Below are 16,866 nucleotides of genomic sequence, written 5' to 3' on the forward strand. Positions count from 1 at the left end.
TAATCTTTCACTTAAATAAAGAGTTTTGGGGGAAAGGCTAAAAATAAACACTGATTCATTCCTTGTCAGGGAAGTTTCTTCTGTCAATTATCACATTGTTACTGCTGTTTTTAATCTAGTCAGATGGTGAGATTGGCAATCCTTTCTGCAGGGGCTTCTGGGTGTTATTTTGTGGAGAATCTTACTTGAAGGACTGATTACTGCTTTTATGGGAGCCAGTGGGAGTTTGGCCACAGTCCTTCACGCATGTTAATTTGAGGGACTTCCAAATGTTAGCTAATGATCTCAGAGTTCTTTTTATGAAATATGTGTGGGTTTGGGTTTTGTTGTTGGGTTGTTGGTGTTTTTTTTAATTCCTAGGAGAACACAATTAAGGCTGGAGAAATTTCTGGACTAGCCTCTCAATTACACCCGAGTTCTAGAATGACAAAATTCAGGAGCACGCATCACTACTACAGTCAGATATGTTATACATAATATATTAAAATCAAATGTATTCACGTTATTTATCTAGTCCAAACCACATGCTTTGCATTGCTATGGACTGGGTCTATCTGTTGGCCTTCACTTGCAGCTACCCAAGTCTCTCTTTTTTTAGGAACAATACTAGGAGGAAAGCTTTAGCCTCCGCCTCAAAGCAGGGAAATATGTCAGCATGGAAAATAGATGCACGTGTGGGTGGGGGAGTTTCATTCCTGTTTTCTGAAGCCTTATGTAGCTGTAAACGAGAAACAGGCAAAAATGCGAGCCGGTGGCAGCCGAACGGAAAGCCAAGGACACAAGTCCAAGCAAGCGCTGGGGCTGCGGCTCACTGAAAAGCGTGCAAAGGGAGCTTTGGGCTAAACCCTGACTTGAAAGGGCTTGAAACGGAGAACGCCAACAAACACCGCTCTCCGTCCGCCCCCTTCCCACCGCCGCTACCACAGAAAAAAACCGAAAAGTTATAGGGATGTTTGTTTCTGGCTGCGTTCAGGCCAGAAACGAGATTTTGCACTTTCCCCATGACTGAGAGGGCAAATAACGACTACGAGACGTTCCTCCCGCCAGGAACGCAGCCCGCAGCACCCCGCGCATCCTCGGCTCAGCCCCTCGCCGCGGCGCCGCTCCGGCCGTGCCCGGCGCGCAGGGACCCGGCCGGACCCGGCCCCCGCCCGCTCGGCCCCAGCGGTCCCACCCGCGGGGCGGCCCCGCGCAGGCTCCGGGCAGCGGCCGCGCTCCGCCCGCCCCGGGCTCGCCGCCGGCTCCGCCGCCCGCGGCAGGGGCGGGGAGGGTAAGGCCGGGGAGGGCGGGGGCGCCGGCTGCTGCCCCTGGAGGCGGGGGAGGCTGCTCGGGCTCCCGGCCGTGCGGGCTGCGGCCGGGCATCTCCCGCTGCCCCGCTGGGCTCCGTGCCTGGGCCGGGGGTCTGGGCCGGGCCCGAGGGGCGGCAGCGGGCGCGGCCAGGCTTGGTGCACCGCTGCCACACGCCGGCTCGCCAGAGTGTTTTCCCTTTTCTTTCCCTTGCCCCCGTCTCGGCGGGGACAAGCCCAGCCGTGGTGCGGGTCAGAGGAGGGGCGCTGAGGCCTGCCCGCCAGCGGGGGCACCTGCACAGGCAGAGCCGAGCTCCGGCGGAGAGGGGCTGAGGGAAGGCGCTGAGGGCTGGCAGCGCTCATGCCCGCCCAGAGCCCGGGAACCCCTCACAGCCGGGCCGTGCACACCCGTGCTGCTGGACAGCGGGGCTGCGTGCAGCTCTGCACACAGTCGCTTTCACCCAAAAGGTACGAAAAGAAACAAAGCGCATGAAAGGAAGGAAGGGCCGTCAGCGCTCAGCAGCCAGGAGACCGCTGGGGACAGGGACCTGCCGCTTCCGCGATGCTGCCGGGAGGTCTGTGGTAGGAATTGCCAGAGCTCTTGCTGCCTGCTTCCAGTTTAGGAGATTCACCACCCTCCTTTTGCTCATTCCCTTTTCCACAGTCAAAGAGCATAAAGCACAAAATGCCTTCTGTCGAGCAAAAGACAAACAAAGAAATGCAACCATCCAAAACCCAAGCCAAAGTGCATCTGGCTTGGGATGAATACTGGACCATGTCGGCTGGGAGTGGGAATTTTTCAGAAGGCTGGACTCCAGTCCAAAACGGACCCTGTCATTTGGAGTCTGAATATGAAAACAGCTTGCAAAACATTTTTTCAGGCTTCTGACAAAAGAGTTGGTCCTTCTTTTGCTCTGGTATCTAGGCTACATTGTGCAGGCTCATGCATATCACTGGTTTTATTCACATGAGTAATTCCATTTGAATTTGGAGCGACAACGTGTATGTCTAAAGTTACTCATATGCTTTCTGTCTCTTTTATATACTGCAATGATGTGGGTTTGGTTTATTTTTTTCATTTGATGGTGCAGCCCAGTAACTGTTGGCATCAAGGTTATAGTGAACCATCACAGTTGTTATTACTGTTTGTCAGCTGGCACCTTTGTTTTCCTTGCCAGACTGAAATGTAGCTATTCCTCTCTATGCAATCTATTTCAACTATGCAATTATATCATGGTTTTATGCAACCTTCTTTCACCTGATGGTGTAAATTCATCTCCCTATAAAAGATCTTTTTGTACTCAGTTTTTATTCCAGTCATGAATGACAGTCATTCCAGTTGTGCCATCTTAGTTTTTCCCACACAGGTCTCTCATGACTTCTCCCATACAGAATAATCTAAATTCATGCTGATTCTAACAGGATATCTGGTTTTAGTGTCTGCCAGCTGGAGCTTTTTATTTTTCTGATTGCCAAATGCCCTCTCTTTCCTCCTTTATATTTCTTCAAGCTACAGTTTCTGCTATTCTCATAACCTTGTATGTCTTCTCTATCTCATTGCTTCATGTTTGTCTAAGGGCAAAATGTCACAGGGACAAGAAAAGCACAATGTCTATCTTCCATGAAGTGTGGCATTAAGTTTTAAGTGCGACTGAGTGTTTTATTAGATGTTTCTTTTCCTGAGTCAGGGGATATAAATAACAACCAAGTAAAATTCAATGCTGACTTTTTGTTTTTAATGGAAGATAATAGTTTTTCACTGCTATACTCTCAGCTGTCAGGCATATACTCTAGTACCTTAATTTGTGCCTGAGGAGAGTAGTCAGGCTGAGCAGCCACTGACTCCTTTGTCAACCAGAGTCTTTCTTCCTAACCTAGAAAATTTTGTGAATTAGTGTGAGTAGAGTCTCCCTTAGGAAATAAAGTATTTTGAAGTTACTTCAGCAGCAGGTCACAAGCTGTCAAAAAGATGCATTCAGTCAACCTAAGGGCAGATTTATTACACTCAATCTCCAGGGAACCTGACTACCGTATCTTGAAAAAAATCCAGCTAGTTAATTTTTGTGAAATCCCCAAATGATTCCTTCTAGGAACTCTGAGAACTGCTATTTCTGGGGGAAGGGTGATGACCTGTGCATTGAAATGACCTACTCCAGTGGTGACAGTACAAATTACTTCCAAGGAAAGGCTAAAAGGCCAAATAAATCTTAAGACTGCCCTGAGAACATGGTGGGAATTTCTCACTTCTTTTCTCATAAAGTCTGAGGACAAGAAACTGTATTTCCTCCCTCTGTCATACCTAGAAGATGCAAAATCACCTGTTTGTCTCAGGTAATTGCTGAAAAGCTGCCCTGCTGCAGCAACAATTCACAGCCAGGGTGTCCATTCCATTTAGGTGCTGAGACCACAACAGAGACTGAGTTCTGCCTATGGGTAGAGTCACCAACAGGACCCTAAATAAGATTTGAAAAGCAGATTAGGTTCCTGAAGTAAATATCCTAATATATTAAGGACCACAAATAAATAAAACCCATCCACACATTGATTATGAGCATAAACTTTTGATCAGACATGGCTGCTACCCTGGATTTATATATCCATAAATGCTATACTTGTGCCACCCATGGATGTGTATTTAGGGAAGCTCTTTCTCAGAAACTTCATTCAAGACTGAGATGCAGTTAAATGATTAATTGCAAATGTAAATTGTAATTAAGAGATTACCTTGGGAGATCTACTAATCAAAACTATATAGTCTAACTTTTATTGTATAAAAAAGCCCATTCTTAAAAAAAATATCTATCAAATAACTAGCAAACAAAAGCCAACCAAAAGAAAAATCTCCAGCAAATGAGATTTTAATTTACTAAGGAAACTAACATGGTAAATATGTATTCACTTTCATCTTACCATAAAACATATTTAAATACAGTAGAAAAGGCCATTTCCTGATTCATATGCTAGAAATATATATAAAATGTAACAACCCCATAAATATTTAAATTACTGAATTTCTTCTTCACAGATACTTCCTCCTCCACCATATTTAGGAAATAGATGAAATATTTACTTTATTATTCTAAAAACCAAGTTTGTATTTTTGTTTTTGTTTACTTTAAAATAAGATATAAACCTAGCATATAGGAAATACGACTGCATATATTTATATTTAATAAGTTAATTTATTACTACTTAAGAGTTCTCTTTGTAACAGAGATGAAATAGTGCTATAAAACACTAATGACTGAAGGATTTTAATTTCTGGGTGAAAGCTTCTAGAAAAAACAAAAGACAATATATTAATAATGTCAATTTGCAAATTTTAATTTTGGAATGATACACAAACCTAAATTTATTATGAACTTCTAAAATTAAAGCTTTAATATTAATGTGATCTGAATTAAAGGAAAGCAATATCTTGCCTGCAGAGCTCCAGAAACAGGCAGTGAGCTTTTCTCTGGGAGAGATTGATGATGTTCTTGTCTGTTGTGCAGTGATGGTGCCAATGCCCTCGGTGCTGTGGCACTGCTCTCTCCAGAAGGAGCAGTTACATACAGAAACTGTAATATATGCTGTTTCAGAAGAGTTGCCCCCTTTAAAATACCTGTTCATGTCAAAAAGCATTTTGGAGCACTGGGGTACAGCAGTGATCGTGTTTAGAAATACTGCCCTAATCTTGTTAAAATTCAACTAAGAGTATTCAAATAAAAGTCTCCCAGTTTGTCTGTCAGGTTTTAGTATGTCTGCTCTAAGCTTTATTCAGACAACAGGGTTGTTATTGTTTTACTTGAAAGTACCTGTCTTTCTTCTGAACCCTGTATCTTCTGCTTTGATTTGTCATTTTACAAACCCTCTTTCTGTCCTTCAGCTTCTGCTGTAAGAAGCAATACCTCTTTCTGTTCCCTTCCTTTTGTCTTGACTCCTGCACTTGTAAGCTCAGTCGTGGTAATTGCATGTTTTACAACACGTGGCAAAGCCAGGCCCATATTTCAGTCAAGAATGCCTATAATACAGAGCTGTCACAGACACCCAACAGTCCTAGAGCCATTCATATTTTCAGGTTGAAACTCTGAAGCTGAGCATCACTGAAAATTACTTCCTGTATTCTGAAAAAACAAACCAAAAAAAAAAAAAAAAGAAAAAAAGCCCACCACAGAAACAGTTCAGGTTATCTTAAGTTTCAGAAAAAATAAAATCGCAAATCAGAGGATACTAAATTATCACACATAGTAAAGCATTGTAAGTAAACGTGATATACTGAAAAAAGCCATTATTCTAAACAAGTTGGGTTTGTTTCTAAAACTTTGTAAGGGCCTTGCAAGTCTCCAGAGTTTCCTCATTCATGCAGGCAGTCCCATTAGAACCAGACTTACAATAAAACCACCTCTAGAGCCAAGGTTTCTAGGATAAGTACAAATGGGAAGATCCGTTATTATTTTTCAAAAGCAGTAAAACATCAAGTTGTCTAGTGAGAAAATGCAGTGTTCTGCCTGGAAAGGTTCAAGGCTTGAGTTCAGAAAACTGGGTCATTAACAAAAAAGCCCCAGAACAGAACAAGATTTCCTACTTGGGCCCCTCCCCATATGAGTGGTTTCATATCTCATTACATTCCACAAAGCTTGATCATTTTAAAAATGAAACTTTTCTGAGTGTATTGAAAACAGATGGAACTTAATCAAGAGGCTGAGATAGAAAAAAGCTTTAATGAAGATCTCTTTAAGCAATACTTTAAATAAATAAATCATTTGTACAAGAAACCACATCTATCAAAAATATAAATAATTATATAATGAACATATAAACTACATTTCCTGAAATAATTCCTGTCTTGCTACATTTCCTGAATTATTTGTATTATGAAAGAGTAGTGGGGCGCCATTAATTGATACACACTCAGTGCTATAATTACTGCGTTAATTGCAGCTCTCCAGGCCCTCAACTCAGCTCCTCCAGGCCTTTAACAATTGGGATTGATTGCACAGGAGTTATTTTTAGAATGGAATGGCAGAAGACTTTGGAGAGCAGCAGACATTTTTGTGTGTGCTACAGCTGTTTTGGGGAAAAAAAAAAGTTGAATAAAAATGTTCAGAGTTATCTTACTGGATTTTTTTTTTTTGTGAAGTCAGAGCTTCCTGTTGGATAACTGATATTGTATCAAGTTGAAACTGAGGTCAGTGGTGCAGGACACAGAGGACAAAGCTTGTTACGTTCTCAGAAGAGGAGCAGCTTTTCTTTGGAAATGAGACTGCTAAGGTTGACAGTAGATGAACTCTGGTGGGTTGGATGCTGTAGACAGGCAATCTGGGAGTGAAGTTTGCAATTTAAAATACCAATGATGAAAGGCAAGATTCATTATCGACTTGGTGGCTTTTTTTCTCCAACTGTGGAGTGGAACAGTTAACTGATTGTTAGGGATTGTAGGTCGGCTTCCAGGAATGTTTCAGCTGAGAGTAAATGGCCAAGAGCCACAGGGGCCAGCTGATGCTGGAAAGGTGTGACTGGGAGGTGACACCCATTCAGTTCATCCCTGCTTGACCTTTTGTTATCCCATCCTGCTCGCCTGCCTTGCAAGAGTTCAGCTGGGCTAGATAACAACTGGACAGGACTTTGTGGCTAATCTGTTATATGAAATCAGGGCTGTCATCATCTCTGAATGTTTGTACAACAGGAGGCAAGGCTTGGAGGAAGATAAACAAGCTGAAATATGTAGGAAGAAGAATAACCAGCTTTATCAGCGAGAAAAAAACACAAACAGCAAGGGGACAAGCCTGTTTTACCTTTGTAAAGTATTAGTTACCTATCACCCTTTTCAGAGTTAATGACATCAATGGCAGTAATACCTTGGCACTGTTACACTGCAGTGCATCAGCAAATTTGAAGTGTTGTTCTAAGGAAGTGACTGTCCCCATTTAGTTTTGGAAGTGAATGATTTGGCTGTGATTGCTCAGAAGCTTGGCAGAGTTAGGGAGATAATCCCTGTTTCATGCCTTCAGCTGCTTTTTCCTTTTCTACAGGATGCCAAAAAGCATTATGGACTTACATGCCTGTAATGTATCATTACTTCATATCTGCTAATTCCATGGGACATGAGAAATACACCCTTAGTAAGTGCCACCCATTTTTGCATTCCTTCAGAGGAAATATACACAGAATATACTTCAGTTTCTACAGTAATAGTTTATAATACTGGTTTACATAAAAAAAAAACCCAATAAAATGGAAGAGTTAATCTTGCCTGAATATCCTGCAAGAGATTATCTAATATCTCTTTGTCACTGAATATATTCCAGTCTTAAAAAGGGTAAATTTTAGAGATTAATGGATGATAAATTAAGTTAGGTACAATAATTTCATATTAATATGAAATATAACTAGCTTTTTTATCGAGCTTGTTTTACTGTAATCTTTGTTCTTCCTCAAGTTAAGTGCAACTTGCCCTGGACTAACACATTACCATTAGGTAAATGACTCTTCCTTATTGATTTCCTCCTGGGTTCTCAATGCAGCTGGAATCTGGCTCCCACTGAAGTCTTGGAACTGGGAGATTTTGTCACTTCATTAGGTGATGTGCCACCTCAGACACATTATCAACACAAATTCCAAATCTGGTCTAATGCTGGGGCGGGTTTTGGGTGTGCTTTGTAAAATAATCTGTGTTTTGAAGAGGATTAATAGAAGAATGTTTTTCTGATATTTACGTCTTCACAGAACACAGTGACATCTTGTGGCATGGGAAGAGCTGGTGTCTTTTTTTTCCAGATGCATCCTCATTTTAGCAGGTTTATAGATAAAAGTCTAAACAAATTCTGGACAACTGCTAATGCATTACTTCCATCTGTAATATTCACTCTTTCCAAAGTTTTTTTTTTAGTACAGGTTTGTCTAAAGTACTCTTTTAAAAAGACCGAGCTTTGGTATTGTAAATGTAGTGTGTTGGAGCTTCACTGATTGCAGTTCACCGATATTCCTTGGAAAACTTTCAGCTCCAGGAATGCTCCTGTCCCAGCCTCACTGGTACAAGAATCTGAGTCAGCATTTCAGGTGCTTTACTCAAGTTAGTGTGTTATCACAAATGGACAGTTATCCAATGTTGCTTTTGAGGGGATTGAAAAGAAAACACAGTAACATTTTATCATAAATTGGAGACTTCCTTTTTTCCTTTTTTGTCTTTTTGCAGCTCAAACAGGGTTTAGCCCTGTCCCTGATATTTTGGGACCCTCCTCTGACATGGCAGCCCTTTTCAAGCTGATCCTTGGATAAGATCCTGGTTATCAGCATGAAGGGAAGAGCTGCCTGCGGTGCGCGGGAAGCGGCCGAGGCGCAGCAGGCGCGTCCCTGTGACCGATACAAGCACGCCTGTGCTGTTTGCAGAGGCTTTGTTTATCTCTACGGAGGGCACGGCAGCACCACGCTGAGGGACTTCTGGAGGTACCACACAGGTGAGCTGGCCCCTTCTCTTGTAGGTCAGGATTAAAGCGATTCTACATCCAGTCATCATGAAATTGAGGATGCTCTGTACTTAACAGATTATCCTCATTAAAAGTCTTTCTGTCACAGGGCTGGGTAAACTGCTTTTGTTCATTGGGCATATGGTGGGTGTTTTCTCCTCTTGCAAGCGTCCCACAAAATTTTGGTTTCAGTTCAGTTCCTTTCGGTTTTGGCTTTTTTTTTTCCTTGACCAAAAATACAGTCATTTAAAATATCCTGGTTCTAGCAAGGGATATCAGTGAACTTTCCCGACTTTCTTAACACAGCAATAGTTCATGCATATAAAAGTGCACAAAGGGAACATGTAAATACAATACCTTGTCGGTTTCTAGTGTCAATACACTATAAAATATAAGACTTTGTATTTTTTGACTTGATGTATGGCTTTCCCTGTTCAGTTGTTACTGGAATAAAACAGAATTGTCCTAGGGTTCGTGCTCATGGAATTGTCCAGATTTGACATAGGCAACAATTAAAATACAAGTAATAACAATTATTATATTTAAATAATAATATTTAAATTTGCTAAATAGAAAAATGCATGTATTTAATTTTTAACAGAGGAAAGATTACAAAATGTTTCATTTTAAGCAGCACAGCCACATTCAAAGCCCACCTTTTCCCCGCTGTTTATGTGTGGAGTACACTACTGTCTTAACTTTAGCTTTGGTTTATAGTGAAAAATGAATGGGAAATGTTGGATTGCTCAAGAGATGGTCCAGAAGAACTGGAAGAACATTCAATGGTGGCTTATAAGGTAGTAGACCAGAATTATATTGTCCATATCCTGACATTTTATTTCCTACTATACAATGCAATAAAATGCCACAGGTTATTATGTACTGTAACACTATGCCCAGAAAGCATTTTGCATTGTTGCAGTTCTGGATGTAGCTGTACCAATGTTTGGAAATCTTTCTGAACAGAGTGACAGTAATTCAGCCCTGCAGCAGCCCCCTGGTTTTCTCAGTCAGTGCTCAGTAAGTAACAGTAATACCAGATAAAGACCCTGGCAGCACTTCCCCTGACTTATCCGTGCAGTTGTAACAGTTGCTCTGAATTCATTTGCATGATCAGCTACAGCATAAAAACATTCACTGCAGAACTCGCGTAGAAGAGGGACGGGGGAGTAAAGCAAAGTAAGAATTACAGCCCTGCCTGTGAGAGGAAGACAGAATTTAGGATATCAAGAGCTACCACACAGTGAAACACTTCTCTAAACATGCATAATCCAATATACCTGAGCAATGCCTCAAGAGAGCTCCAGATTTCCAGCGCTGAAGCTGCCCCAGGCTAACAGGGAACAGTTCTGAAATACTGTCCCCATTAAACAGCAGAATGTTCTTCAGGGCTTCCCACTGCAGGAGAATAAACAGAGAATAATTAAAAGTTGGTGGCTTTTTGGGACTAATTGTTAAAAGATCATCATACTGTTAACTATATTTTGCTGATAGCAACTTTTCATTTAAGAATTGTTTTTAAAATTATTTTCATGCTGTGTACCTCCCTGTAAGTGACAAATACTTGTGCATTTTGCAGGGCAGCCTGTATATTTTTGGTGGGATGGTGGATTCTGCTTTCACACAAGCAAAAACTCCTCTCTGGATATATGACATTGGTATGATACACAATAGCTGGTCTTTTCCATGGGACATTCCAAGTTCATAGGCAGTAATAAATAATGAGAACCAAACAGTTTTCTGCTGCTTGTAACAGAGCCTTCCCTAAACTTTACAACAAGTAATGTGTGTAAAACTGTGTGCATATTTTCCTCTCAAAATTAGGCTGTTAAGCTATCAGAGATGCTGCTCTTATTTCAATTAATGAGGATTTTATGGGAAAATTTTATGTATTTTTAGGTCCCAGAATTTCCATTCCTCCTTCTCTCCTCCTTAAGTTTGCTATTTGATCATAAGACCTGATAATTCATGCATTATTTAGTTTTTATTTTTTATGCCACGTATGTTTTAGAAACTAAGCTCTTATGGAAGAAAATAGAGTAGTAAAGTATATCTCATTTGTACTTTTACTGAAGAAGCACATAAGCTAGAGCAAAAAAAAATCAAATGTTCAATAAGGTGGGAAATTAACATCAACATTTTATTACATGGATTTTTTTTTCTTCTAAGAACAGACATTTAGGATCCCTTAAGTGTATATTCTAATAAAAACAGTGGAGCATTTGAATTTAATAGCAATGTCGTACACCGTGAATTTGCCCTTTGGAAATCCTGCATACAGTAGTAGCTATTATTTTTATGTCAGACTGGGAGGAGAGAGAGAGGAGCTCAGTTCTTTTGGAGCCAGTAAATCTTGTGTCCAGACCAAGATTTAAGTTTACTGACTTCTTTTGCTACTTCACCATGTAACTTTAAATCAGTGGGGTTTTTTCAATCCTTTGTTTCTGTTTTCCACCAGTTGTCTGAGATAACCTGCTGGAGGAAAGAAACCCTTGGAACATATTTTAAAGGAGAAAGCATCTTATTACTCACATTACTTACCAGTGGAAATTGGAAATTAGTTATTCAACATTGGTAGTGTGTCTAGCTGTTCCATAGTTATTATTTTAAATCTTTTGGCAATAATAGCCTTAAGTAATGCAAGCCTGCACTGATTTCTCATTGTACTTCTGTGGTGGGTTTTCTGATATTTCCTCTCCTTCACGGTTATCCCAGATCTGTGATTGCTGGCTGTTATTTGAGGGCTATTTAAGGGAACTATGAAAAAGAACAAGAAAGAATAAGTCTGCCATAATAAGGTGTATGTGCTAAGCTGAAGGATTCATACATCCATAGGGAAATCTGGGATTCCTACAAGTTCAGAAAATGATGAAAATCACACGTTACTTCTGCATTATGAAATTAGCTTTAGGAAACAGGAATACAGTGTGGTACCTGTGTAATTCTGTATCAGATAAAGACAGAGGAAAAGGGTTCAAACTGTGTCTCCTGCAAGTCTCTCGGTGCTGCTGTCTTAGCGGGATTTCTTCAGCCTTGTCAGTAGAAAACACCAGGACGAGACTTCCTTGAAAATGAGCTGTGTAGTTTGAACAATTACTGTGGGAGGAGTGTCCTCTTGTGGTGCGGGATCTAAACTGCGCTTTATTAACTCAATCCCCCAGATTCCGCAAGATGGACAGAGAGCTGCAACGAACCAGCAGAGACGGAGGTAAGGAGCCAGGAAGTGGGGAATGTGTGAATCAAATGCCTGTTGCTTTGTTGATTAAACAGATTGCTTTGAAATATGTTCCCCCAAACAGTTCCAATCTCATCTCTTCAGAGACATGTGGCTGTACTTTATTTCTTTGCACTTTCAATAACTTAAGGCTTTTTCCTTCTTCAAAACAGTGTTTAAAAATACTGCTCTTAAATTTTAAGTCCTATATAAGAAGTTAAGTCCTCTCCTCTGCTGCTGCTTCTGTTTTGCTGAAATACTTACCAAGAAAACTAATTTTAAGTGGAATATTGCAACCATACGTGAAGCCTGTGCTTTTAAAAGTAGGGTTGTGAAAACAGATTGGCAGCCACGCTAATACGTTTTGGAACGTGAAGTGCTGCAGCATTTTTCAATTCTTCAGTGTGAACACGTGGACTCACCAAGTTACTGCCACTTCTAATTGAAACCTGAGTGGAAGCATTTATGGCTTGGTCTATTGAGATTGATTTTGTATCACTACACATTAAGAGCCACTAATTTTTTGCTACTGAAACTTCATCATCACAATGCTTCTGTACCCTGAAATTACATCAAAATGTTTTTTTTTTTTTTAAGATGTGACACACTTACCACTCTGGTTGCCTTTGCTTGATAAAGGAGTCACGGGAAAGTTTGGGACTGCAGGCTCATTTGTGGGGGGAAAAAAAAAAGGTATATTTCCAAGACAGACATTGCTACTGATATGACTCAATAGGTTTTTGTCTTATTTTTGAACTGTTCTAGAGCTCTGCACCAGCTAACAGAAAAGGACACAGTGCAGTCGTGTACCATTCCAGTATGTACATCTATGGGGGATACTTTGGCATCAAAGGCATTTCTCAGGAGTTTTGGGAATTCCATTTTGGTAAGTTAAAAAAGCAGGATAAGGTTTTGATCTGGTGTAAAACAACAATTGTAGAAGGAGAGCTTGCTCTGCTAAGAAAATTCTTGTCAGTAGAAATGCTCTAAGTTCATTTCGGCTTCTTTTCAACAACATTTAGCGATAAATTCTGTCAGTTCAGTAAATTGCTTGCTGAAATTAGACTATTCCACTGGAATATATTTTACAGTGTTTGCCAGTTTTACAGCTGAAAATCAGGGAGAATATTTGTTTACTACTCACTAAAATTCTTCAAGGACTACTAAAAGCTTTCAGATCCAGCAGGGATCCAGATTTCAGCCTATTAATGCCATCTTTTGATCTCAAGTCTCCAACTGACCACAGGGAGTCAAACCTGACAGGAGATAGTTTATTAGCATATTCATTACCAGTCTGACTATTGCAAACAAGATGATTCCCAGAGATTTCCTAAATGTATAACTTGTTATCTGATGGCTATTCTGTCACTATTTTGAAACAAATTATGGGTTTATCTCATCCTTCCTTCCCTCACAGGGAGAATAAGCAGAGACATTAGTGAATTAAAGTTTTTGTTGACTGATTTTTTCGCTCTAACAGCCAGGAAATTATCTTTCTGTGTCAGAGTCAATGAACTGACAAAGCTGAAGGAAAAACTGCTCTGTAAATAAAATTTCCATGGCATCTGTCACACAGCATCTGACATTTTCATTAAAAGTTTATTTCAAAACTGATTTTTTTAAATGCACTTTTTCAGTGTCAGAATTTAAACTGTTAACTCATTAACAGCTTAGTGCAGAAACTCCTATTCTCCAACTGAATAGTTACCTCCTCCAGGAAGTAAATCCTCTCTCAAATAGTCAGGGTAAATTTGATCCATCTATAAATGAGTGTTTTTGTTCCAGGTACAAGGAAGTGGCTGTGTGTCTCCAGCTCCTGTCACAGCAGTGGTCCCGGAGCGCGGCACGGCCACTCGGCAGTGGTTTATCACACAGCCATGTACCTCTTTGGGGGGCTGATGGGGCTCACTGAACAGAGGGACTTGTGGAGGTGGGATTTTGGAAGTAGCAGCTGGTCCAGCATCAGAACAAGGTAAACTATTCTATTTGTTACACCGAAAGAGCAGAGAAAGAGAATTAATCTTACTCTTTGACACTGTGTGCGGGTGGAGAGGGAGACGATGCCCTCTTGGTAATTGTAGGGATTGTTCAGATCAGGATGCAGTGCTGCTGCCATCCCTGGGCCTCCAGTTGGCTTTGCTTGGGAGAGCTGTTGGCAAGGCGTTGATGCAGCTGTCAGCAGTGTAATTTTGATGTCCCAATGCAGCTGTTCAGCAGTCATCCTTCTGAGTCAAAAGGAAAACAGAAGCTAAAATCAGTGCTAAGTTTCTTTTTGGTCTCCCCTTAACTGCTGGTTTCTCTTGCCTTCAGCCAAGGACCTCCTCCAGTGGTAGGTCACGCTTCAATAGTCTGCAAAGACTCTATGCTGATTTTTGGTGGAGGGATTTCAAATTCCAGCCCTAATGATGACCTCTGGAAGTATCATTTCCATACGCAGACATGGAAGAAGCTTAGTAGTACTACAAAGGGAAACTTTTCTCCTAAAATGTATCACTGCATCTTAGGAATTGGTACAGATTTCCAAACTACCTCAGATTTCACTGATACATTCCCCAGCCACTTCAAGAGTGAGCAGAAGGACCGTGCCCAGCTGGTGCCCATCCCGAGGCACTCCGGCTTTTGCAGCTTCTTCCGCCCACAGCCCACAGAGCGGAGCAACGCCATTGAAATGAAAACCTTCAGCCTGCCCCTGGAGCCAGCAGAATTCCCTGCCTTCCAGACCACTTCAGAGGCAGGACTAGGCCCAAAGAGAGACAGGAGCTGTTTGTCCAAGGACAAGTCTCTCCATCTGTTGGCCTGTTCGGGAGAAGCTTTTGCTTCTGCTCAGGCTGTGGGTGAAGAGGAGAGACCTGACTGTGGGTGTGTGGCCACGGGGGGTGAGATCAGCAGTACCAACACACTGCTGCTCATTGGGGGCAAACCTTTGTCCAGCTTCTCTGAGATCTCCTTCAGGGAAATGGAGTTTGATTGCTTGTGATTGCTTTGCTTGCAAAGTGAAGGAATAAATTTCCACCACAGTGGCAGTAGGTGGAAAACCAACTGCTTGCAACTGTCTTCAGCTTCCTATCAGAACGCTGGGGAAAAAAATAATTAAACCTTCTCATACTTGCTGCGAACAGATTTTTTACAATGTTAACAAAACCCAACATATATTTAAGTCACAACTTGCATGTAAGTTGTGATTTCTGAGAGGAGCTTTTTGCTGCTCTTTTTGTTACTTTTCTCCTGGTCACTTCATACCCTTTCAAATTGGCAATGGCCAATGCTGCCTTGAAAATCAGAACTGCCTTAACCCATACTGGCTCCACAAGATGCCATTTCAGGGGCAAAGCTTGCTTGTTTTGCACTGGCATAAGAGAGAAATACAGTCACATTTGAGGGATTCAATTAGTCTTAACAGACTTAATGTTCTCTAAGATTTTAAAGATTTTATATTCTTGAATTCTCTTTGCGCAATATATTTGCAACATGAGATGGTCTACAACAAAGTAACCCAACAGACAATTCAGCAGCTCAATTCTAGAAGATATTCAAGGCTTGTGTATAACCTTGAGGAAGTGAAACAAGGAGTGCTCCTTGGAAATCATCAGCAAGGACCACAGCTTCAAGGACATTATACCTGTAAGAACACAGGATGTGCCAAATGAGTCTTAGCTTTAATGACTGAACACAGAATCAAAATGGTTTGATTTCCTACAGCGGGCTGGGGAAGGAACAGGAAGAGGAGGGCTTGACAGAGTGGCACAAAGCATGGGCTGTTTCAACTGGTAAGTCATGTTTTAGCCCTAAAGAGATTTCTGCTTTTCCAACCCCATCTCTCTTTTATCACCCTGTGTAGTATTTGTTACTCATTTCCCCTCTGTAGTAGTAAATTCGGAGTTCATATATGATTTTTCTTCACTGAAAAGGTGCTTGTTTTGCAAGGTAATATTGTCCAGCGTTCAAAGCATTTATTTCTACAGAAGTTACTAAATTCTGGCCTTCTGACAGAATATCAGCTGTCTGTAAGAGCTGCTGGTATCTGAAATTACCTGAAAGTGTAAGTTAATGCTTCCAAATATTTAAAAAGTTCACTTTTCAAAATAATTGGAAGTATTAACTTCCAGAAAGTTCACTTTTCAAAAGTTTCATAGAATAGTGACTTTCAAGTAATTTACAGATTTCATCATCTCTTCACAAGTTAACTGTCACGTGAATTCAATAGGAAAATTATAGATAGATTTGCAAAAGCTACTTAAGAGTTATTTGGACCACCCATGACCCTCTCACCTGGAAACAGACAGGATTGTACACCGCCGTGTGAATAAAGCCTGCTCCATTTCCTATCACTGTGCGCTCATGTTCACCTTTATGAGTCTAAAATATGTGTTTGCATTTTCTAACTGAACAAAGAACTTACCTTTTTGACCAAGGAACACGATTCTGCATTTCCCTGCACTTCAGCCAGCTTTGAGGGCTGCCCTTTGAATTTCTCCAAGAAGAAGAATAATTTCCCAGTTTGAGGAGGTTTGGTTGGAAGGGACATCAATACAGTGACTGAGCTGAGCATGTACTCAGCACTGCAGTCTTAGATCAGCAGCTTGTTTTCCTCGTGCTGACTGACATGTCTGTTTTGGCTTTATCCTGAGAGCTGCTGTAACATACAGCCTTTTATCTAGGATTGACAAGGGAAGGAAATTTAACTGGAAAGGGCAACAATAAACCAGTGATGCTTCCAAGTCACGCGAAGGCCTCCTGGCAGGTAGCGGTATCCTGGGGATGTGCAAGAGCCCCAGGAAAATGCCATCCAGCCTCTGCCATTCCTTTCTTCCTGCCCCCTCAAACTCTCTTCCCTTTGGCAGCTCCCCGAAGGGTTTAACATTTACCCAGAGCCAACACAGGTGGGACACAAGCCAGCCCAAAGGCAATGGCTTGGTAC

General features: G+C 41.3%; 1 protein-coding gene across 12 annotated transcripts; it reads left to right on the plus strand.

Annotated features, from left to right (window-relative positions):
• Nucleotides 1-1,202: 1,202 nt before the first annotated feature.
• LOC110468312 (attractin like homolog atrn-1) lies at nt 1,203-16,273 on the plus strand. 12 transcript variants are annotated; one of them, XM_085584967.1, is made up of 9 exons: nt 1,313-1,861; nt 7,301-7,390; nt 8,464-8,725; nt 9,452-9,531; nt 10,314-10,392; nt 11,896-11,942; nt 12,714-12,834; nt 13,734-13,920; nt 14,259-16,273. In XM_085584967.1, exons 3-9 carry the CDS (start codon nt 8,563-8,565, stop codon nt 14,923-14,925), a joined length of 1,344 nt encoding a protein of 447 aa, XP_085441093.1. In that variant the 5' UTR covers nt 1,313-1,861; nt 7,301-7,390; nt 8,464-8,562; the 3' UTR covers nt 14,926-16,273. The 12 variants fall into 12 exon arrangements, with proteins under 12 accessions (XP_021381810.3, XP_085441099.1, XP_085441101.1 ...); XM_085584971.1 differs by having other exon boundaries at nt 1,313-1,754; XM_021526135.4 differs by lacking the exons at nt 1,313-1,861; nt 7,301-7,390 and adding an exon at nt 1,203-1,270.
• The last annotated feature ends 593 nt before the right edge of the window (nt 16,274-16,866 follow it).

The sequence above is a fragment of the Lonchura striata genome, chromosome 7 (assembly GCF_050655825.1).
Source record: "Lonchura striata isolate lonStrDom1 chromosome 7, ASM5065582v1, whole genome shotgun sequence".
Classification (NCBI taxonomy): Eukaryota; Metazoa; Chordata; class Aves; order Passeriformes; family Estrildidae; genus Lonchura; species Lonchura striata.